Source organism: Oreochromis niloticus, linkage group LG18, assembly GCF_001858045.2.
Source record: "Oreochromis niloticus isolate F11D_XX linkage group LG18, O_niloticus_UMD_NMBU, whole genome shotgun sequence".
Taxonomy (NCBI): Eukaryota; Metazoa; Chordata; class Actinopteri; order Cichliformes; family Cichlidae; genus Oreochromis; species Oreochromis niloticus.
In genome coordinates this window covers 21606086-21631382 of record NC_031982.2, presented here as the reverse complement: position 1 = coordinate 21631382, position 25297 = coordinate 21606086, and the positions used below count along the sequence as shown (strand labels likewise).

General features: G+C 39.7%; 1 protein-coding gene and 1 long non-coding RNA gene across 4 annotated transcripts in view; one reads left to right on the top strand and one right to left on the bottom strand.

The window, feature by feature from the left end:
* cacnb2b (calcium channel, voltage-dependent, beta 2b) overlaps positions 1 to 19366 on the bottom strand; it is a 43173-nt gene extending 23807 nt beyond the window's left edge. For 2 of the 3 annotated variants that reach the window (XM_019348458.2, XM_005476525.4), the window contains exon 1: positions 18245 to 19366. In XM_019348458.2, the coding sequence (XP_019204003.1) occupies positions 18245 to 18292 (48 nt within the window). In that variant the 5' untranslated portion in view covers positions 18293 to 19366. Of the gene's footprint in view, positions 1 to 6727; positions 7473 to 18244 lie in introns of those variants that run through there. The other variant, XM_025900586.1, reaches the window with a different exon arrangement.
* LOC102079534 (uncharacterized) lies at positions 12200 to 18236 on the top strand. Its single transcript, XR_270065.4, has 3 exons — positions 12200 to 12364; positions 12881 to 12970; positions 15726 to 18236. It is a non-coding gene; the product is annotated as an uncharacterized LOC102079534 (long non-coding RNA).
* Positions 19367 to 25297: the final 5931 nt, after the last annotated feature.

The window sequence follows — 25297 nt, the reverse complement described above, 5'->3', positions numbered from 1 at the left end:
TACTGTTGACATGAATCCAAATTTGAATTTAACTCAGAACCACAAAAGACCATCTTGAGCTGGGCAAAAACCAGTTGTGATAGCAATGAGTCTTCAGACCACACTTTCTGTAATATTTGGGTACTTGTAAAGCTTCAAGCATGTTTTTTGCAAAATTGTGATGCTGTTGTGTCGGTAAAATCATACAGAAAACAATATATAGATGAGTCACAGATAAAAACAAAAACTAAAAACTAAACAAAAGCAATGTGTTGGACCTTTTAACTCGCCTTTGAGCCATTGCTTTTAGTTAAATGATGGCTTTGCCCATTTTTCAGGTTTCCAGAGATATTGACCAAAGTGTAACTATTCATAGAAACCACAGACAGTTTTTCTTTATACTACACTATAGAGTAGACTTACATTAAGAAATAAGCTGTCACTACATATGCAGCCACAAGAGCTTCAGTGCGATTTAGGATTTTTCTCTTCAAGTCTCTGGAATTCTGGGAGAAACACAATTCTTCTTAAAGCTATTTCCTCAGGAAATTTAATGTATTAATGTTTGTGGTGCAGACATGTCAGTCCAAACTCTTGCACGGGTTTTTAACTGGGTTGAGATTTGATGACTGTGATGGCATTAATACAATTTATTGTATTCCTTCTCAACAAACTGTTCCGCAGCTCCGCAGTGCAGTGGTTTACACATTTTTACACGAGGGAAGATCCCCAGGAAGAGATTGAATCCCTTGCGAGTTGCTTTAGGAAAGTAAAAATCTGCCCAATCATAAATGTGGGAGCTTCCTGCTATGGTGACACCTTGTAAATAAGAGAGAGGCTTAAAGTCGCTTCTCCTTTATGCAAACCACTCAGTGTGCTATGGATGACATCATCCAGGAAGAGACTATTGCAGATCATACAGGATGAGGCTGATCTTACTTCAGTTCAGGATTTCAGGATTTATATAGTACCAATTCACAATAACAGTCATCTCAAGGTACTTGCAGCGATCCTTACATCTACAGAGACAAATGGATTAGAAGAAGGAATTGCTTCTACAGGCAGCACCATCAAATACCCCAAAGAGGGCAACGGTTTTTTATTTTGATTTGTCACCTGCCTGCTAAAGCACCTGCCAAATACATTAAACCATTATAGTGAAAGTTGCCACTACAAAAGATGTTGCACACACCCAACTGCTGACACACACAGATAAACATATGGCCATCCCACTTCTAATACCCTTTACTCATTACTCAATGGAGGGACCTGCACTCATCTTCACATTTGCCCTTCATTTTGGCCTCAACTATAAAAGTGCCATGGCTCTATGGCTGCAGTGCGGTTAATTTGACAAAATCTGTCAGAGAGGCATATAAATACCTGACTGACATGCTCTAAACTGCCTATGTAGACACTGTTGCTGCAGAAGGTATCTCAAGGACCACATTTTTCCATGACAATAGCGGCCTTACTGTTGCAGCACTTGGATATATCTTTCTACTGCAGCTGTTTAAAGTAGGTGTGCTGGTTTTGGCTGAGAAAGCATGAGTGTAGAGTCTGTTGGTGAGTTTGTCGTTTTTATCTTGTATGAGTCAATGATTTTTTTTCATGAACAAGATCAAAGATGTAATATCTTTACTCATATCACACTTTTGATCTGTGCATACATGCTGGGATGGTTATTAAAAGCGTGCTGCTGAATAGAGAGTCATGCATCAAAAAGGACGCAAACACATGCCGCTTCCCCTTCATTACAGTTTATTGTTATCTGCAGAGCAGGTCAATGATCTAATTGTGACTAATTTCCTGTCGGCCCACCAATGAGGCGCTGGCAGCAAGCCCAGGTGTGGTGAACATTTGTCAATTTTTGCCAATAAATATTTCCTCATATTTTGTTCTGTAGGTGAGGAATAATGAAACTCAGCTCTCTTACACCCGTCTTCTTCTGCTGTTCATTTTTTACTTTGACATGCTATTCTGTATATTGTGATGATTTCTTTGCTACTGTATCTCTTGGTCATTAACAGCCTGTTCATTTGCATGCAGTGAGTGTCCTGATCCTGTTTTCTCCAAGCCCTGTCTAATCAGCTGCTTTGCATCATCCGTCTGAAGGAGACTGGCTCCATGCCCTCTCCCTGATGCTACCATAGAGCAGATACGGCCGGGCTGGCACAGCTATCTTTACTTTGGCACGAATCTCCGTCTGTGGAGTTTAAGGCTGCATCACATCTCTTTAGATCTCAAATTATAGATCAAAAGAGGCAGTAAATCAGTACCACGGTAAATGTATTTTAATTCATATATAGTTTGTTAATGTGGGCTTTATCATTATTATGGCTGCTGATATTGCCAGTAAAAATAAAAGGTAAAAAAAGGTTGCTGTTGCTGCAGTGAAAAATGTAGAAACTGCAGAAGTTAGATTATTAGTAACTTAATGGCTCCTCCAATTCAGACAGATGTAGATAAAAGCTGATGGCTGATACATGATCACATCTTTAAGGGCCCATACTGTCAGCTTTTGTTTCTTTAGAGCAAAGAGAAATAACAACCAGCAAAATTCCAGCTTGTCAGGAGCTGAAATGTCCTAACCACCTGGCCAGTGGGTCATCCATAGTTTGAATACTAATGCTATATTAGTTGTATCTCAGTTAAGTGGGTTTTGAGAGAGTATGTTTAATTTACATGTTACAAGAGAAATTATTTTTACATACTGTAGCAGACCAGTCCCCATCCTTAGCACACAAAAGGATACAGCATATTTGTTAGAATGAGAGGGTGGTGCAGTGGTGGGGTGGGCATCCTCTGCCTGTCTCCCACTGTTCAAAGGAAATTTGAAACTGGCTGCAGATGTGGATGTGAGAGTGAATGGTTGATTGTCTCTTTATTTGAGCCCTCTGACAGACTAGCAACCTGTCCAGGGTGTGCCCTGCCTATTGCCCTATGAGAGCTGTGGCCCTGAATTGGATAAATGGAGGGAAATGGTTGGACGTCTGTTAGATAAAGCTCTTCACCACCGTCATTTAAATTTCAGAAATGTTTAAAGGCACACTAAAGTTTCTGGCAACACATGGTGGCAACAGCTTTTTTAATGCAAGCCCACAACTTAACCATTACTTCTATAAATTCTGTTAGGACATCATTTCTAGAAACCAGAATAGGAGCATATTTTTTTTAATTTCCTGGAGAATCTGTTAAAAGACAGGGTAAAAAAAGGATTCACACACAAAAAATATATAAATTAGAGTCCAACTGGCATTGGATTTTTAAAGATATCTGATGTGTGGAGATTTAAAAATCCAATATAGAATAGAATAGAAATGTTCTTTATTTTCCCTCACTGGAGGAAATTCAAGTGTTGCAGCAGCAAAGTGACAGGCAGATGGAGCAGGCGGATTCACACAAAAGTAAAGAATATAATAATAAAAATCAGAAATAACAGACTGTACAGTAAGTTTGGGATATGTCATGCTTCTAATAATTTTTTTGCGTAGTTATTCTTTGGTTCTGCCCAGTTCTGCTAAGATCAGCTGGTTGGTGCGTTTGTGGAGAGTCAAACACATTTTGTGAACAACAAAGTTGCAGAACGCCCTCTGGTGGACAATCTATGTAATGCCAACACTCACTGTTGAAGGGTGTTTCAAGTTCATTTATCAGTCATTATCAGTGATGACACCAATAGATCGATATGACCAATAGTATGAGCCCACTAACAAATTGTTCAGGCTCTAGTATAAAGTGCTGAAAGAGTCTTGAATCACTGGACAACAAATAAACATAGGGAACTTATTGTAGTAGTCACTGCCATCAACATGTCAGGCTGGGAAAAAGAAAAATGCCAACAAAGAAGAAATATCACTGCACAGTTTAAGATGGGCTTGCTGTTTCGTATGGAGGATTTTGGGATTACCCCAAACTCCCTGCTTTATTGGCAGTGTTCAAAAATACATTTAATGGCAGGATTTCATTTCATTCATGTATTCTTTTTTCTGATTTCATCACCCTGCAGTGCCTAGTTAGAGTTTGTAATTGCAACTAAAGAAATTAACAAACAGTATTTGATTAATTTCTTTAAATGTGTGAAGAAGAACAGGTCGCTGCTCTGCTATGCCTGGGCATGAAATTAGAAGTCATCCTGCAAGAAACACACTGTAGCTGCTTAAATCTGTGGGAAACATTAAAATATACTGCAGAAAAAGACTCTTGGAGTGATTTAGAAAAGGTGGCATTACAACAGTTCTGATTCCACTGCTTGCAATACTCTTAACTCTGTCAGCACTGTGTGCAGCACATGTAGCAGCGTCACAGCTGAACCCCAGTTGTGTCTTAATATTAAGCTGCTAACTGGTTTGTGAAGATTCCCTACCAACACATCAATATCAAATTTCTTTTCCCCAAAAATCTGCATCTGTATCATCCTCATAAATCCCATATTGGTCAATCTTTAAAGAGTAACATTAATTTTTCAACATCATATTAGAATCTCATCACTTTGCAGTTAATGATTACTCATTCATCAAGAAATACAAAAAAAGATATTTGCTCATAGTGATTTGGAAAATTACAGCGCCAGACTAAATGGGGAGGGGGGATCTTTATAAGCATAAGAAGCAATGTGTATTTGGATCCTTTTCTATCTCTGTCTCTCTCTCTTTGGGTCATGATTGTCTCTGAGTAAGGAGATTAAGATAGCATGCGTCAATCCAGGATTTAGAGACAGAGAGACAAATGCAAACTCCTCACAGACAGCCAACACTGCAGCTTCGACTGAATGTGCTCAAGTTCCCTGACAGTCATCAGATATACATAAAATAGATGCATTTGTTGTATCTATAGCACTTAATTCCTGGCTTGCCGGGCCCCTGTAATAGATACATTTCATCTATAGTTCACAGAAATCTCTTCTGCTCTGCACAACGCTGTGATGCAACGTGATTAGAACTGGTGTGCAGAGGGGTGTGCGCCTGTGTGGGGATTATAAAATATCATTTTGCCAGCCATTGGTGTTCTGATCATTTCTCACTTAGTTATTGCACAAGTACTGAGCCACCACTATCACTGGAACTGTCACTCTATGAGCACACAAACCTGACATCAAGTTAAACGCAAAATAAAATAAATATAGAGTCATTTTTGTTTTGTTTTTAAACTGCAAACAATTTTGATGCAAACAATAAAATTTTAAATTTGGAAACTGCCCTAATTTCACAGGAAACAGGTTTACTGATACTTCTGGAACTTTCCACACAGCATCACATCTTATTACTCCACTTCCTGCCTGGAAGGAGAGCAGGTATCAGCATGTAATGCCCCAGTAACAGCTACTAAGAGGCTTTTCCTATTCTAAGTAACATGCAGTGGGCCAGCACTAACTAGCACTGCAATCCAAGAGAGTAGGCCAGCCAAAATCTTCCTGCATGTGTTAGTATTACATCTCCAAAACAGAAGAAAAATATCAGTGTAGCTTTGTTAAACCAAGAAGCGTATATCCAAACACTTCCTCCGGTTCTTCCTCCTGTTTATCAAACTATACTTCATTTTACATATTCTGCAGCTACAGGGGAACATTAGTATTTGAAGTAATATTTCTAGCCACCATGCAAATGGTATTCACTTTCCTACAGCCATTTTTGTTTTCCAGCAAATACTGTCTCTTACACTCCCTGCCCAATCGGTTTCTCTAACTTTGTGTTTTGTTGGGTAGTAGCACAGTTTGAAAAAAAGGAAAAGCTGTATGTCACAAAAACAGTGAACCTAAAGACCAAAATATAGAAGAAATTCTTATAGTCGCCTCTGGAAATGTAAAATAAATCCACACCAAAATAGTCCTAAAATGTTTTTCACTGACAGAGAATACTGGCAATGTATTTTGTAACATGAGATGTGAGAAAATAAATAAACAGAGACCAATATGACTGATGATCAAACGTATAAATATTGTCCATTCTGCACAAATTCAGTAAGGCCACTAGATTTTTCCAGCTAAGATGTTTGCTTGCGTAAGGAAATAAGATTTGATGCTTTGATGCTGATTGTTAGAGGAGTCTTTAAATAGATTTTGGGAATACCCCCTAACAGCGGTAAGTACTGTTACATCACCCTCAAGCTGTTTAAAAGACTGAGAAGTGGGTGCCTCACTCTGTGAAGTTTACCTGAATACTGCAAACTGGAGCTTGGTTTCATAACTAAAACAAAACTGCTCTCTGGGTTTTACCGCCTGTGGATTTCATTTTGTTTTTCCACTTTACTGTTAAACAAAACACTCTTTCAGAGTAGGTGATGAGACGTTCAGTGTCAATGCATGGACTGCACAGCATGTGCAAGAGACACAAAACCATGCTGCTGATGGCGTGCTCAACAGCTACAACACGTGAAGTGAAAAGAAAGCCAAATAGGTGGAGCACATAGTTTGGGGTTTAATACCACATGCCACAAAGTTCACCGCGAGTGCAATAGTCATAAATGAGAGGAAAAAGCTCGAGAAGAGATTTAATCCATCCGATTTTCACAGACTATTGGTTATGCAACCCTATCTGAAGTCTGTTTTTCAGCTGGACATATGACATGATACAAGCATGCGGATATGCATCTCTATCTGCCCTGCGCGCTGTTACATAGCGAGTGCAATGATGTGGAAAGGCCTCACACAAGGATTAACGCCCAGTGCAACAGATGGCGTATTCTCCAACCCTTCCTGTTCAGCACACGCGCACAAATATGCACGAAAAAGAAATATCTGAAATGTTACCTTCTTTTTGGGCGGCATGGCAGTTAAAGGTGTCCTGTAGCGCTATTCCAAGGCTGTAACGACCACTTCAAATCACCATTCACCTGGCTCCAGTAAATGAGAAATGGGCAAGCATGCCATGAGATTGGTTCTCCCTCCACTCAGGTGGATAACTCCGAGGATGCTCTAAAGTGCAACCGATACGCGTGTTCCCTGAGCGCCAGTTTGTGCGTGAGGATGCAATTTCTGCCCAGGACCGCGACGCCCAGGACACCACCGGAGACTGCGAGAGTTGCGTGAAGGGTTTCACTTAAGTCGCTGATGTGAGTTGAGTGTAGTTGCCCCTTCCCGAGTCCTGTGGGTATTAAAGGCTTATTTCTCCGTGCGGCATCTGTTACGCCGCACACCGCTCACTCTGACCTCAGGCACCAAACACACCAGGAAAGTCTCCAACCCACCCGAGCTTTCTATGAGTTCTAAATAACGGAAAGTGAGGAAAGTGTCACTTTTTAAAAAATTAAAGAACAGAACCCATCCTCTGTGCGTGCTGTCCCTGATTGTGCGCGCGTGTTCCTAGGGTTTGTGTGGAAAAAAAAGAAAAAAAAAAGAATTGGAGTGTTATAATGGCCTGGCTCCAAAATAGAAAGATGGAAATTAAAAAAACAAGCAGACCATAATTCCATTGTGCGCCCGATTTACAGCACGGAATTACAGACAAACAGAATTCATCATCCAGAGAGCGCATTCATGAGACTCTTTCATCACATTGGTTCGGTGTCATTATGTCACCACTAAAACTCGATGCCAAGTATGAGCCAGACATAGACGCTGCTTCTTTTGAAGCTAAATCGACAGATGGTTTGCAAACCAGTTATTAACTATCTTGTATCCATATTATTTCGTCATTTTAAATAGTGTAATAGTTGTTTATTAAAGATCAGTTAACTACCAGTTTACCATTTATTGGCAATACCTTCGATGAAGTGCTTGAGTGATTTGTACTTTTTTGATTAACACTCTGAACCAAGACATTGAACACAATGCCAATTTTACTTTTAGTGCTTAACTATTTTGCTGATAATACCTCTGATTTGAAAAGGTTTATAAAGGTTTATAATTTAATTTGATCATGCTGTCTTTATGCATTGCGTAGGACCTAAAAACAAAAAAATTGTATACTTCCTCTTCCACTGTTTAAAGGTAAGTAACAGTGTTTGGCCCATTTGTCACCGTGGCTTGCAACCTGGACAGCTGGACAGGGGACATGAGCAGATGGGCGTGTGGTACCAAAATCTCCAGGGAGAGCTTATAAGGAGAAGAGGGACAAAGATGGGAGTGTTAAATAAAACTGAGAATAGAAAAGAAAATGCAGACCTGTAGTCAGCTGAGCCAGGCTGTGACTCTGTGGAGAGATGATAATGACTCCTGGGTCAGATGTACATCTGCGCTCTACACACATAAACACACACACGGCTCTTGTCCTTGTCAATATCTATGCTGCTGATCAGAGGTCAGACAGCTGCAGTCACCTGAGCTCTAACAGAGTTTGGCCTTTACTAAACTCTGATCTATGACACTTCAAATCTCCTCAAGCAATAGCAGGTTCCCCTGCAGAGGCAGTGAAGCACTCCAACAAAGTGAAAATTTTGGCATCATCAGTACAGAGGAGGTCAGGAAAGCGATATGACAGTGAGTGTCTACAGACATCTGTAAAACACGATGGAGGCTCTGTCCTGGTTTGGTGGTGCATTTAAGCCAGTAGTTTTGGGGATCTTGCCAAAATTGATGGAATTTTTCATTCAGAAAACAACAGATGGATTTTGCGCCACCATGCAATAACATCTCAAAAGCATCCGAATTGCAACAGTTTCATTTTTCAGCATCGCAATGATTCAAACCCACAGTCAATGCAAAAACCTGGACAGAAAAAGACACTGAGCAGCACTTTTAGACATGGATTTGCCTCCCCAAAGTCCAGACTGTACACTAGTAAAGCAGTGCGGGAACAAAAGGCAGCCAACATCCAAAAAAAGAGTTTTGAATGTCCTTCAAGAAGCATGGAGAACTATTCCTGCAGACTACAAAATGACAAGAAAGCTGCCTAAGAGACTTCAAGCTGTGATGAAGAATAAAGCTAGTCACACCAAACATTGCCTTTCAGTCTGCACCGATTTCTTCTTTTCCTAGTAAAATATAAAGAAATGAGCTCAAGACTTTTGTACCGTGCTGTAGCTCTACATAAACACTACTTTCTTTCTGCACATTAATCGGGACCATAATTTACAAAATGAAAATCATGTTGTATTAAGTAAGAACTGAAAATAGAAACTGAGCCCATAAACTTTACAGCGGTCAAAGATCAAGTGACACAAGAGCTATTTTTCCCAGAACTTTTTATACAACCACATTTCTTCAAAAGAATTGGCTACTTTTGGCCATTAGACAGATAACAGTCTCTACAGCATACACTGGCTTCACTTATCAGACACAAAAGCTATGTGCAACATGTCTATACTTTCTATAATACCGCAACATTTTTTGGACTTACAGAGAAGGGTAACTTTAACTTTTTCTTGTTTTTTCCCCCTGAACTATCAAAGCCGTTAGAATAATGTTTGGCAGATTAAAAGAGATAAAAACTAGTTTACGTCTGCTGCTGCCATATAGCAGTAAAAACATATGAAAAACATATATTCAAACAAACGGCTTATCAAAATCTTCATTATAGAAAAAGTAGTTGACAGAACTCACTACACTAACTTAATCTGACAGAAACAATTTCGTAGACTTCTTCACTCAGTTATCGCTCTCTCTCCATGTATATATATATATATATATATATAGTCACAGATGTTTTTAGTGTTAAAATGCAGAAATATAAAGCACAGAGCTTTCATCTCACTTGTCATCCAACATGAGTTCATGTGCACATGTGCTTTTACACATACATAAACAAAGATCTGTCCTTAAGCTTCTTATAACCTTTGTGTATGTGTGTTCTGTCAATCTGGAGCCGGTAGTGCAGGACTGCTGAGCCAGAGATGGACAGCATGCATAATTTTCAGGTAAGACTGGACACTCCACCCTCCCCAATGTCCATAAACCCACATACCTCCCCTGAACTAAATTAATAAATAAATAAATAAACAATAAAAGACTGAAAATTTTATTTTTAGTAGCAAGTGAACACAACCAAAATATTAAATCATTAACACTGGAAGCCTGGTGAGCACAAGTTAGCCCCGAGTGAACTTTACAGTTATTTCCATTCATCGATTTCAGCCCTATCAGTTTCTTTTCATACGTTTTCATCAGTCGATGCTCGGATGGTGTACGACTGACACAACAGGATGGTGCAAAGCAAGCTGAAGAAGAGCTGAGCTTTTTATCACCACACAGCTGTTGGACAAACCAAAGCAGATGTGCAGAAGAGGCATCACTGACAGTGAGTTTATGTCTTTTGAATATACAAACCAAACTCCGGTATACTGAAACTTCTACATGCATCATTCCTTAGAAAATGCAACCGTAGACAACAAATTTCAAAGCAGATAAGCCTGACAGAATTGAGAAGCATTAAAAATTGAGCTGAAATAATCTGCTTCCCCCCATCAACCTACCAGACAGGCAGTACTCACCCAGGACACATTTCTGTTCTTGAGCAATTTTGACATGACTTGCAGGTGAAAAGGTCAAGCACTCGGCTCGTGATAAGCTTAGCATCCACAAAGACACAGATTTCAGTCAACCTTTAAGCGCGATAGCCCGTTTGGAGATGGAGACAGGTTTTTCATTTGACGTCCTCTGTTTTCCCCTGTGCCAACAGCCCTCACCAGATTTACATCTGCCTGGAGCGTTGCCCTCCAATCACACCCCGCTGAATATGCTCCAAAACTCAGTCAAGAAGGAGGAGGAGGCCAGGGAGTGAGACAGAAACAAAGATAGGACGACTCCAAAAGTGCCCATCAGAGGCAGAAATAGCACATGGAGAACGTTCTTTCACTCGTCCACCTGAGTCTCACTGCTCCTCCTCTCTATCAGTGGCTTCATCTTCATGAAACCTGTATGAATAACTTAGGAGGGGCTGATGTCCCTCCCTGCGATGCTGGTGGTTGGATGCTGGTGCCAATCCCACCCTTCTTACAACTGGGAAAGAAGAGACTGACAATGGAATATGAGGGATAGGGCAGTGAGTGTTTTAAGATGGAGGGAGAGTGAGTTAGGAAGGAGAAGGTTATGAAGTGGAGGAAGCAGTACAAAGAACTGCAAAGACACAGATGTGAGAGTCGGTTACTGATCCCTCGTGTGAGATTAAAGAGGAAACATTAAATTGGCTGCTGTGAAATATCTCATTTTTCTTCATAACCTGCTCAAGCAGGCTGCAGTGAGGGTCTTATAAGCAAGTAAAGTTCATGGGGAGTCTTGAAATGTTGAGATGAAAATTCCACTGCTCACACTGCACTGAACACCTAATGCAGAGAGAGGACTACAGGCAGCGCGCACCGATGCTCCCTGTCAGACCATTAACCTGCTGACTGCTGCTTATTTTGAGACTCTGCAGTTCATTTGCACTGCTGTACTGAATCATGCATTGTGTGAATAATCTGGCTACATTTACTGGATACACACTGCACAATATGATCCACTGCACAGGCTGAACTCAGTCAACTGCAGTAAAAATACATGTAACACATGTGCAGGTAAGCACTCAACTGTAGTCTAAGTAAGAGTCAGCAAAGCCATATGGAAACAGTTTGGATTTTAAACATTTGTTTTTCTGCTCCCTGGAATTACGACAATTTAAGAATGTCGAATGTTTAAACATTCGACATTCTTAAATTGTTGTAGTCCGGGATACTACGGGGATAGTAGTGGATACTACTAAACATTCACAGGATTTTTAGTAGTATCCACAATTATTAGTGATATCAGTGATATGCAGCCTCCCCTTGTGTTTGCTTCTTCTTTCCTTCTTTCTTCTCTTCTGTTTTCCTCGCTCCTCCCTCGCTCATCTCCTGTCTTTCTTAGGGTGTTGGTGTAACCCCACATTTAAAGGAGGCTATCTCCAGCAACCTCAGATCCCTGCTCTTTCCCTTTTGGAATGCTGATCCTGGTGTCTTTCTTGCTTTATTTGTTAGTTCAGCTTTGCCAGACCTCCAGACCTTTTATTTATTTTACTTTATATTTTAAAAAGAACTCTTTCTGGTAAACTGAAACTCAGTTTAAACTCTTCTTTGTATGATGAGGAATCTGTGATAAGTCGAAAACATCGTTTTTTCTGACTGTGGCTGAAAAGATCATTTAAAAATCCCCCATGCAAGGATACCGCGACAGTGTCATCAAAAACATTCCCACATGCTCCGTTACAACTTCATCCATGTAGTACTGTAACTGCAGCAACCCAGTGACCCTCAGAGTACAGCTCAGAAAATGGGCATGAAGAGGTTAAACGGGTAGCATCACTGAAAGCAACACAGCTGCTGCAGACAAAGCAGCAGTGTGAGTATGCATGTGAAAGGAAAAGCACTGCACAGTAGTTTAGTATTAAAAGTGGGCACTTTAAGTGCTTTAGTCAGTAGAGCTGGAAAAGAGTTACTATATTAGTAAAGTTTATCCTATTTCAAGCCAGGGAAGAAAGAGGACAACTATGCTGACTGTGTAAGTTAACAGATTTATCAATATCACAGCTCTGTCAATTAAGATACAGGAGAATCTGATGGATAATATTTGAGTATTTCATTAAGTTAATGTGTAAAAAACAGTAGTTTGTATGCCTTCAGCTGCAGACTTGCTTGAGAGAAAAGAAGGAATATAAAAGCTGAGGTCAAACGTCGGCCTAAACTATGTGCAAATCTGAAACAAGATCAGCAAGTACAAATAGGTGCCCAGAATTTGGGTCAAATATTAATAGCTGAAAATACAATTGTGGTCAAATTTAAAAAGAATTTAAAAAGAATTATATTTCTCATTGATAGTCCAACATTTGATGGTATTGAAAAGCTTCAGAACCTGCTACTGTAACCTGCTCTGGAGCAGGTCATGTTCACAGTATGTGTCCCTGTGTGACGCATCATAATGTTTGGTCACATTATGTGATTTAATTTTGTATATTGTGTAAGTTTCATACGTAATTTTGTTAAAGAAGGGCCGTAATGTGATTGATTTTTGTTGAAGATCCAACATATAGCGCGATCCTAAGTTACGCCACAAGGGGGCACTTCCACCCAAACGAGACAGCGAAGTGCGTCGCCCATCTTTTTTCAGGTTAGTAAGTGATAAAATCACATTTGATCCATATAATTAACATACCAAGTAAAGGTAAGGTCTGACCTGTAGTTTGTATTTGTTTGTTTTGCTTTTTGGAATGTAATGTGTTGCTGCTAGGACAGTAGGAGCTAGCTTAGCTCACCACACGCTGGAGTTGTTAAGGTTGGCTGTGTGGCAGGCAGGCAAGGAGGATGGGTGGACCCAAAGTGCAGACTCAGACTCAAGGGATGAACTCAAAAATACTCAGCTTTATTTGCTGGCACAGGGAAAACAAGCGTACAAAGCAAAGCAAACTAAACTAAACTAAACTGGGAAACAACATAAACTCACGGGAAACACAGGGAGATCCACACAGCATGGGGGACGACGCGACACTGACTCAAAGAAACACAGGGTTTAAGTACACTGGGAAGTAACGAGGGGAATGAGACACAGGAGGGCACAGCTGGGAGAAATCAGAACTAACGAGACAAGGAAGCAAAGCCAGACACATTAACATAAGACACGCACCTCCAAAGTAAAACAGGAAACATAACACAGAGACGCGAACTTGACAAGGGGATACAGCTGACAGGGGAGACAGAGCAACTAGAGAACATAGACATAAACCATAAGACAGAACTTAAGAAACCAGAGACTAGAAATGATAACAAACTCAAAACCTCTGGGTCGACCCAGGCATCCTAACAGGAGTTATGTGTAGCCTTGGTGGTGGTTTCTTTCTAAACTTAAGGCTTTTTTGTAACAACAGTAAAACATGGCTCCTGTATGTATGAGTTAGTGAGTTCAGAGAGGCAGTTTTTGTGTGCCGCCACTGTGAGTGTCAAAAGTTAATGTAATAATAATAATTCTGTTAGCTTTGCCATGCGGTGTGAAGATGATGCCTCTCAGTATGGTGCAATGCAGGAATGGTTGTCCTGTCAAACCCTGTGTGAAGAACAGCTATGATTGTTTGGGTTTTGATTATATTATTTCATTCTGAGTTCATTCTGATTTTGAGACAAAGAGATTAAGAAGTGTTTGTAACACATTTTGAACACATGCATGTGTATAAATGAAGATCTGGCAGAAGTGAGAGAGGAAAACACACTACCTGTTGTCCATCTCATCATTTAACTGGTCTGTTCAGATCCAAATATAATCTGTCAGTAGACCTGCCACTAGGAGCGTGTTACATAAGTTACTGTGGTGATATTCCCTGTAACAACTGAACTAACTTCATACTGCAGACAACTTCAGCGTTAAATCTGAACTTATCCAGGTAACAGAAAGTCATAGTGGTATCCAAGAGCCTCTACTGAAGACACCACCTAACAACATTAAATAGCATTTTTAGCATTTTAGCCTGTGTACATCAGAGATGCGTGTTTTGGGACCAGCTGCTTCTTTCTGTCTTTAGTAATTTATGGTCCACTAAGCTATTAGACTCTTGTGTAAGACTCTGTGTGTAACCCCCACTCTTAAAAAAAACAAACAATCATCAAAAATAATTTCTTTCTTTTTAAAAAAATATATTACATTGATTTGATCATATGACCTCGAATAATTTATTCAGTATAACTCTCCTTCAGTGAACAGTACATCTATGTTTAAATAAATAAATAAAGAACTATATTTGAGCAGTGCTGAAGGGTTTTTTTGGCCTGAAGAGATACTTGAGTATGAATCACAATGCCATCGCCTCCAGTGAAGGAAGATATAGCAGCATGAGTGAAGAAACAAGTCAATACCAACCACGGCTTGCAGCGTGTTCACCAAATCCAAAAGGTTTTGATTGAACGTTATAATCAATGCCCACCCTAGCACAGTATAGATCTGTGGTCGGTGTAGAGTCACTTCTGCAATATGAAAAAGAGTCAAGAGTTCATGTTTAATGTTGGATTCTGTGCAGGTAAAAATATAATTTGAAATGTTCAGAAATGCTTTTGGACTAAAAAAGGGGAAACATCCTGTACCAAAACCATATCTTGGCATGTGTGAGCGCCGGTAAACATGCACTGTTATTGTGATCTGTTTTGATTATATTAGCATGAGAAAGAGTCCCACGTTAAGAACTTGTGAATAAGAAGAAATAATAACAGAAACTTCTGTGTCACAGATAGAACAAACAGATCACATAAAGTGAAAAAAGCGAGCCCTAAACATGTGAGTGTTCAAGTTTACAGCAGGAGAATCCAGGCAAAAAGGCACAGCTGCTACATCTATCATTTAAAGCTTTGATTCTCTGCCAGAGCTGGTTTTAAATTCCCCTTGTTTTGAATATCAAAACCCACACGAGTCAGCTCAAATGATCCCAAAGTAAAAATGACTTTAACATGCATTCGTTTTGCCTGTTCCACAACCCTCAGTTTAAAATTTCACCAATGTAATAATGAATGAATGATGATGTGTCCTTGCATGAAACAAGCCCCAGTGGAATTATTATTTAAATGTGTTTTTATTTACATTTACTTTCAAGGTTTCATTTCTTAATGTTTTTTGGGGGGATAAATGACATTTGGTTTGTTAGAGCAGCCAAACAACCAAAGAATATGCTCACGTCGTGCTAACATTCAGATAATGTACACTAATGAAAACAGTAATGTCAATGTAAGTGAATGGGCTGTGAGCACAGGTCCCATTAAAGGACATCGGGAGTTGGTTTCTAACAGTTTGGGTAGGAACATGCATGAGTACCCTCCTGGAAGTAATTCTCTAGGTCTAGCGGTGCTCCTCCTGTGTAACAGCCAATTTCCTGGTATCTCCCCCACAGTTATAAGACTCTTCTGGGAGACACAGAAATCCTTGGAAATGGACGTGTGGCTCTGACAACCTGGAGTAGCTACCATATCTGTGCAACCTGAATGGGATACAACTCATGCAACCAGTGTTGACAAGGACCCGAGCAAAACACAAAACTAGAGAGAAATCAGTCAGGAGGGATGAGGAAATAAGGGAAAAAACAGAAACCATTCCTTTGTGGGGGACTGTCTCATTGTTGCCTCTGCTGTGCACCTGTTGTCACTTCCATTTGCACCACAGCAGCTGTGGATTCAAGTGGTTCAGACAGACATACCTGAACTGAGGTTATGTTGCACTGCTGATCAAATGTTCCCTTCATTTTTTGTATGTATCTATTATAAAAAGATGTTTTGGCTATATATAGTTTTAAATTAATGCTTTTTTTTCTAACAAACAACTTTAAGTGGAGAGGGAAGTATAGGGAATTTTAGATAACATACAAACTGATTCCTGAAATTTCGTTTGTGTTTTTAAGGTTTTATCACATTTGTGTAATGGGGATAAGCGTGCCTTGCCCTTCACCTGTTGGCTAAGCTGTTCTGACTCTCAGTGTGAAAATGGCAGCCACTACAGAGAGAATTGTTTGATATCTAAAGATGTCCATAACCTCCTTCTTAGAGCCAGATGAGCACTTAAAATAATCCAGCTTTATTATACGCCAGCAAAAGCTCCACCTGGAGGAACATTGTAAAAATAAGAATTTAAACTGACTAATGCTTCAGTTTTTTGTTATATATATTTATTTAAAACAGTGACAGCAAAGACAAAATATAAAAAATCGACCACTTATTATTTCCAAAGCCTTGTCAGTAGAATTCGGATGTTTCATCTTAACTTAGCTTTTAGGGCACGGATTAAATCATGTTGGTTGTAGTAAAGTAATTGTGCCAGTCAACTTATACAATTCTGGGGGGATTTACAGGAGTTCAAATTTCTTAAAAATATTGCATAATAATGCAAGATATTGCATTATCTTGCTAAAAAAAGGAAGGCCTTCCCTGAAACATCCATTTGGGGATGGCAACATATGCTGCTCGAAATCCTTTGGGTCAGAATGTATATTGTGTGTTAAATCAGAAATCTATGCTACTGTATGTATACTATGACATATTTATTAACAAAGAACATACGATTATGGAAATTGTGTATTAGAACATGTTTATTTGGTTATTTATCGATCTGATTATTAAGGTGGTGACTTCTTTGATTTATTCTCCAACCTTTATTGGCCCAGCAGCCTCCGGGCTGGTTTTTATTATAAAAGCATTTTTTATCTCACTCAAGTGTAATTAGCACCCTGACACATAATGTATCATAGCAACATGAGTAAAAATAATGCATGAGTAATGTAGTTTCTGCACAAAATTAGAAAGAGTGATTGCATCTACAGAAGAGATTTTGTAGAATTGTGTCTTAGTTCTTTATATTTGCACACACTTATTTAACAGTAGGTGCTAAACTAAGCCTGCAAACACACACACATTTTGATGAAACTACGCTGAATGTCGGTAGGATGTGTCACTGCTTTTACCCAGCCGTGCCTTTTGAGTCTGTAAGCTCCTTTCCTGGCTCGTTGCTGAGGTGGGCACACATTACATGCAGCAGTACAGTACGTGGTAATCTGCGCGGCTCTGCGCTGACAGCCTATTGAGTGCTGAGGGCTGACAGTAAGCCTGTTTCATGTAGGAATGTGGTTAGGGTGCTCTGCAGTCAGCGCCATCACACAATGCACAACTCTCACTCTATCGACTACAACACAACTAAACAGAGGATACACAGACACTGGACGGAAGGAGAGAGGAGGGCAAGTGAAGAGAGAGTTAGAGGACAGGCAAAAGCACAAGAAAGAAAAACAGGTGGATGAGAGCGCTGTAGAGGCAGGAAACTGTCCTCCCTTCTCATCTCTGTCATTGAGAGGACAGTAAACTTGACTTGTAATTAGATAACAGCACCTGTCTGTCCTCCTCCGCTTCTTTTCACCTTCAGAAACCTCAGCCAGGACATACGATGTGAGGAAGACGGGAACTGTAATGCTGAAAATCATCTTAATTTTGAAGACAGTTTTCACACATTGTTTACTTTACTTGCTCGGTGACCAAACTGTTGCCTGGGTGGGAAAAAAAGGAAACTATCCATTACCTGACATTCCATCTTTTGGTACGGTGCTATTAAGTCCTGTACTGGAGTCAATACGCTGAGCTGTTTGACATTTTCACCATCTGTTAAAATGCAGCCCAGGTGAAAACTCACTGTCGCTGAGAAATGAACAGCTTAGCAGCAAATAACAGGTTGCAAGAGTCACGCTCACAGCTGCTTGCAGGCAGTAATTCTGTCATGCTTGTACATATGAATGACAACCCTGGATATAAATATGAATGCATCATCAGCATTTTTTTTGCAAAAGTATACGATAAATCCACACACCACCAAACAACTCCACTGTTGCTATGAGATCAAAAAGATGGGATGGATGCTGTAATGGTCACTTACATAGGTGGACTGCACTCTCCGCCAGTGTCCCAGCCCACAGCAATACATCAAGACATCTAGTTGGGGGGAGAAAAGGGCACAGGCTGATGAAGCCTCCGGGATGGGTCGTTTCAGGACAGGATCTTCATCACACAGGTGATCCACCTGATTGCAAGCTCATCAGGGAGTTTTTAGTTTTGCTTTTTTTTTCTTAGGGGGAGGGATCCTGCAAAAGAAAAAAATCCGAGCTTCTGTGTCCACAGGTTGTCGCAGGAGAGAGTCACCTGGGAGTTTAGTGGCTGGTTCTATTCACAAGTTCAGTCCTCAGATGAATCCAGGGGATCCCGACGGCAGACGTCTCAAAGCATTTTCAAAGTCACGCACTTTGCGGGGAGCGAGGATCCAATCTATCGTGAATCCTGTGAAACTGTCCTGAAGACTCAGTGTGATGTGCAGAGTGTGTGCGAGGTTTCTGTGTGTGCTTCTGTTAATGTGTGCTCACCTCATCTTAAGAAGGACAGGTGGTTCTTTTCCCATCCTGTGTGTGTTTACCTTCCCCATACCAAACCTCACCCATTTCTTTGTCCCAGCTCACCCTGTCCAAAAAATTAAAAAACCTCCCATTCAGCCTCCCCCTGGTTTAAGCCCTCCGAATGGTCTTGCTATAAAAACTAAATATCATTTTCTTCTGTGCCCCTTAGTGCTTTGCAGCCTCACAAAATTGTCCAATAAGAGCACTTGCATCGCTCCACATCCATCTTTCTTTTTTTCCTATCTATCCTTCAATGTAAGCCCACCCTGGGAGTCCAGATTCAGAGATTTTTAGCTTCAGCGTGATTTCTCTTTTCTCCCTCCTCCAAAAAATGCCAGCTCTATAGCTCCTCCTTCAGTATCTCTCCCTCTCACTGCACACGCTGCTTCGCTCTCTCGAGGGTCGTCTTCCATCAGGGGCGTTCCTGCTTACCTGAGTCACTCTTCGCACTCCTGTTGTTGCTGTGCATGCACGTGTGTGTGTGTGTTTGTGTGTGTGCGTGTGTGTGTGGAGGCTGCAGCTGAAGCTCACCACTCTCCCTCTCTCTGTTGCCATGCTAGAGCAGGTAACATTCGGCTAGCGCAGGAGACACACAGCCTGAATTCAAATGCGCTTCCAGCCTCTCAGATTTACAAAGCCTCACCCCTCCTTAAACACCACCCCCCAACTTTCCTCCTCCCCCCATCTCTCTCTGTTATCTGTTTTTTTCCTCTCACTCTATCGCATTATCCTCTTCTCTTTCCACAATATCTTTTCTCTCTCTCTCTTTCTTTGCCATTGCTTCCTTTTGTGTCATTTTCCCTCTGATGTCAGGGTTTTTCTATGTTATCTTGAGACTGGGCTTAGAAGGTACAGGAAATTACTCTGTTTCCGTTTGTGACAAAATATGAAGACTGTTTCCTTTACAATTAAGTTAAAATCAAGAGAGGAAAATCTGTGTATTCATCCGTACTATTTCCATTCATTTCCGCTTTAGACAAGATTTTAGCGAGAGTCAAGTGCTCAAGTGACATCAGCATGCAAAAACAGGTGTGGAAGATCCTTGATGGGAACTGCATATGTCTGTGGCAACATTTGCACAACTCATAAATAAAACTTACTGCTGGTGGTACAGTCCAAATATAGACAAAAAAACCCAAACTTAAAAGGTTTAAATCTTTTATTGTATGATTTACTAATTAGTTAATGTGAGTTAAGCCAGTAAAAATGCAGCACAGTACCATGCTAATATAAATACATCTTTATACAGGTATTTATCCATGTTTTCTAACAACCCATTGCATTGTGGGAGCAAAACACCCAAAAAGGCAGAAAAAAACCACTGCGCACTGACATGTTTCATTTTGATCTTGGACTCGACGTGAAGAAATATCAAGACTTATATTTTTAATTAAAATCATTTACCTCAAAAAAACAAAACAGAATAATCATATTTAGAACATTTTGTTTTGAAAGAGTTGGTTTAGTCAGAAGTATTTTTGAGTCCGAGCTTTATATTTAACATGTGAATAGTCAGGCACAGTTTGATCAGTTTCTTCCTGCCACTTTTTAACCTCAGGCAGTCTAATAGTGGGTGATATGACTAAATACTAAGGTCAGCTGCTTGCTTCTCTCAAGACTTACAAAGCTCTGATGCCTTGTATGATGGACAGCCAGCAAGCCCTGATCACATGACCTCAGGGACCTGTTGGGGATTAATGGATGTAAAAGATCTATGATGTATGTTGATGCTTTACCATGCAGAGCACTGAATGTCAAAGTCATGATCTTAAAGTGGACTTTAATAGGGAGCCAGTGCAGCTTGATCAGACTTGGTCAGAAGCCCTGCACCAGCATTCTGAACAACCTGCAGACATTCCAAGGAGGCCTTACATAAACAAGAAAACAAAGAATTACAATAGTCCAAATGAGATGAAACAAATGCATGTAATAATTTCCAATTCAAAGCGTGATACAATGGGACTCAGCAATATTTCTCAAGGAGTAAACCAGAGATGAGTGTCCAAAGTCAAAAGTGAGACATCTTATTGGACATTTACCAGGCTTCATGCGAAAGTCAGGCTAAAGTCCAAAGTTTTCATTCATTCTTTGAGATTAAAATGCAAAAAGTAGATTTATCGGTCTTAGTTTACAGTCTTAATTTTTCACTTGAAAATGACAAACTGTGTTGATCCATTCTTTGAACTATTTTGGTTTTGCAGCAGTGGAAACCGATAAATACTCACTCATAGCACATTTAACAATGGTAAAATTAATGAAGTTTAACACAAGCTAAAGATGGAAAAGTTGTCAGCATCAGAAAGGGAGGAAATATTACTGGCTATGCACTGGGTAAGAGGCAGGGTACAAACTGGACACGTCACCAGTCTGTCACACCCTCACATTAACACCTTTTGATATTTTAGGCTCACCAGTTAACCCAATATGCATGGTTCTGGACACTGGATTAAGAATCCACAGGCACAGAGAAACTGTGGAGTCAAAGTAACTGTGATTCATCCTCTAAATTGATCTATAAAATGAAATTAAACATCATAAATGAATACGTCTTTACACCGTACAACCGAGAAATCACCTTCTTAGAGGCAGTATGAAAAAAAAAAAACTTTCCATGTATACTATCTTGACCACATATTTCTTCGAGCAGAAGATTATTTCCTGTTATAAGGAAATTGGACTTTCAAGCCAGACAAAACTACTTAACAAAAACTATTTTCACTGTGCTGAATATGAATTTTAAAATGCCAGAATTAATGCAAAGCCTCTCTCTCAGCAGGCTTGATGGGTTAATTTGATGGCAGATAAATAAATAAATAAATGAAAGCCTGCCTCAGAGAACTCTCCATCCATGAATGTGGATCTTAGTCTCTCATTGTAAGGCTGTTGTGTTTTTCCTTTGATCATTTGGAGCATTTAACCAGTGTCACAAGGGAAAGAAAAAGTGCTCTCCATCCTGCCAACATGACGTATTGCAACATGGTCATAATAACTCGAGCTGCACTAATGCCTTCTTGCAGATTATAATATGAATCATTAAAGAGTAGGCTGATGGTGGCTATGGGGAAATTAAGGGAAGATAATTTTAGTTTCCATACCGGTAAATGAAAGCAGGCCAGCTCTGGTCCCTCGCTGTGAATCATAGCTGCTTGTCTATTGCCCTTTCACTTGTATATCATTAATAACACCTTCAACAAATCTTCTCTCTTAGTGTGGCAACAGATTTACAGCTCAGATTTATCAGCAGCAATCCAACTGAATGCTTTGTTTCTAAAATCCATTCATTTCTTCCTTTTTTGATCGAGAATAGTTGCTGGATTGAAAATTCCCTTAAACAATTAGTCCTGCAGCCCCGGCTCATGCATCAGAGGGACAAAGACCAAATGCACCATGGGTATAATTCTGTCAGGTTTGTCCTGGTGGAAGACTGCCGATTACAGTAAACACCAACAACAGCTCTCCGTTGTGTCACAACAACAGACACACACAGAAACATGCACATATGCATATCAAGGTTCCAGTCCATTGAGTTATACAGCCATAGAGCCACATAAACTACCGCTATGCCTTCATGCTATAAACAAAAGAAGAGGGGAAATGCTAATTTGTGACATCCAAGGACAGAAGAGGCAGCACATAAAAATCCTAGACTTTCGACTTCTTCGTTTTTTTGCATATTTTTCACACTTAATTGTTTCAGATCATCAAATACATTTTAATGTTATACAAAGATAACTTGAGTAAATACGAAATGCATCTTTTAAAATCATAATTTCATTAATTAATGGAAAAAGCTATCCCCATCTCCACTGTTAAATGTACTAGCCACACCCAGGCCTGATAGCTGCCAGATCACTTAAATAGACCCAGAAGGACAGCCTTGCCTGCCTTGCCTCAGTTAAGGTCAGAGTTCATGATTCAATATATAAGAAAGAGGCTGAACAAAAATGGCATCCATAGACAGAGGTGGGAAGTAACAAAGTGCAAATACTTCCTTACCGTACTTAAGCACAATTTCCAGGTATCTGTACTCTACTTGAGTACTTTTTACTTTTACTTCCTACATTTTTAAACAAATATCTGTATTTTCTACTCCTTACATTTTTAAAACAGGCTCGTTACTTTTGCTTTAACGCATTTAGGTGGCGTTATTATTCCGTCACTGCGAGCCTCCAAACATCAAACCAAGCCTAAACAGAAACACATGAAAGGCAATCCTGTTCATTTCTTTATCACCGGAGGATGGTGCATAAAAAGAGATGGCGTGTGTCACAGTCGGAGGCTAAAAGTGGAATGGTGGTGGTGGGGGGTTTTGTTTTTGTTTTTGCCACAACACCAGAATTATTTCAGGTGTCTGTACGTTGCGGTAATTCAGCATCTAGCTAGTCCTGCTGAAGAGGAGCAAACATAAAGGGAGTGAATTTTTTAAGTGGCAGGTAATTTCAAATGCAACGTTTCTATCAGCTCAACAAACATCAGCAAACTCACAAACTGTTTGTGTGCAGTTTGTTACACAGTGTGTTGCTAGCTAAAGGTCCAGCTGCTGTATTTCACAGGGAGAGAAAGGAAAGAGCTTCACTCAGAGATGGAGAAAGATAAGAAAGAGGACAGAAGAGGAAGAAGAAAGGTTAGATTTAAAGGTAAGGATGCTCAGTGGTATTTGATAAACTGGAAATTTAAAGCTTACGTGTAAGTCCTCATGCTTTTAAATGTTTAAATGTTTTTTTCATATTGTAAAACATGCTGCAACTCAAAGTGAAGTAGACTAACTGCCACTTAAAGGTTGCATTAAAATCCTCTGTAGGTCAGTGCAGGATAAACATGTTAGTTTGCTCCACTGTGATGAATTTAAAGTAAAGAATAGTGTGACTGGTGCATGGTGGCTGTGGTTTCATGGTCAGAGTTACACGAAGTGTAGCAGAGATTCATTTGAATATTAGCTCATGAGGCTGAGATCCACTCCAATATAATTAGCGTGGATGCTGATTAAGCATCCTGCTTGTATTTTTCTCATTTTTAACTTTTATATTTTTTAAATTATTCAACTTTATTCAACAAAAAATTACAATGTATTTCAATGGGAGAATCTTCAAATTCTCATTCAACTTACTCCTCTTTCAACTCTAGTTCCACATACATTGACCGACAGACACCATTCAAACTGTAAAATGAAGCCACGACAGTGAACTATTCAGCTTGTGTTTATCTTTTTAATCTCTTTTATACTTTTTCTTCAGTCTTAGTTTAAGTTTCATGCTTTTTTTCACCCGTTTCAGAGTTTATAATGGGTGTGTATGGGACGGAATGTTGGAGGTTAGAGTGAGACAGCTCAACTGCTCGAGTGGGAGCAGGGGAAAAATTGATCTTAAAATCTTCTCTTTAAACTGCTGCTGTGTCCACAGCATTTGGTCTGCAGCCATCATTTTACTCTCAAAACATAGCCATCTTTGTCCTCTTTCATCCAGTGTTATTGTTATTGTAATGGATGTTATGGTTCTTTCATAAATGCCACCAATGCACAGCATCCTCCATGAAACTCTTCCATAGAGTCCAGTGATATTATTTTCTCATTATGCTAATATAGCACTAGGTTTAGTTAGCTTTGCACAAAAATAGAAACATCCTCGAAAGAGCTCATTTTTACTTTCTTACTCTGCATACATTTTAGAGCTGGTACTTTTTTACTTTTACTGGAGTAAATAAGTTGAATCCGTACTTTAACTTTTACTGGAGTGTTTTTAACAGCAGTATTTATACTTCTATTTAAGTACTTTGCCAACTCTGTCCATAGGAGAAAACCGCTGCTGACTAAAAAGAACACAAAGGCTTGTGTAACATTTGCCAAGAACCATATTGATGATTCCCAAAAGTTATGGGAAAATATTCTTTGGTCCTTTTTGAATTTAAAGCTGTTTAAGATAATGCTTCAAATAAGTGTGCAAATAATTACCCACAGGCATATCGAAATGGCTGCCAAGTGGCAAGATGTTCTTCAGGAAGTTAATCTGTGTGGTCTGTGTGGATATTTCTGCCAGATGAGGATAATAGCTGTAGCCTAGTAGGACTCATCAAAGATTTTGTGGACCATGAAAATGATAATCACATGCTGCGATCTCCACAATCATTAGATCCCAACCCAATCAAACGCTCAAACAATGTTTAGAAGCACAGCGTATCTTTTGGAAGCTTGTGATAGCCCAGATACTTGTTGAGATGCTTTACTTTTTGCCTTTAACAAACTAACCATCTGTTTATGAGAATGCTTGATCAGATGGCCTGTGGCACTAATTATATGACCATTACTGCCACACAATTTCTTGAGAAAAATTCCCAAAGACTGAGCAGTAAGCCACTCCATTTGAACAAACAAGATATTTTATAAAGGATGTCCAGGTGATTATGCTGTATAATAAAACTGTACTTATTGAGCAAAGACAAAGCATCAGCTCTTTAATCACAAGTTTAATTACCTTGTCTGAAATCATCACGCTTATCACCTTATCACCTACTCGACACACCCAGAAAGTTTACCCAACAGTTATTTC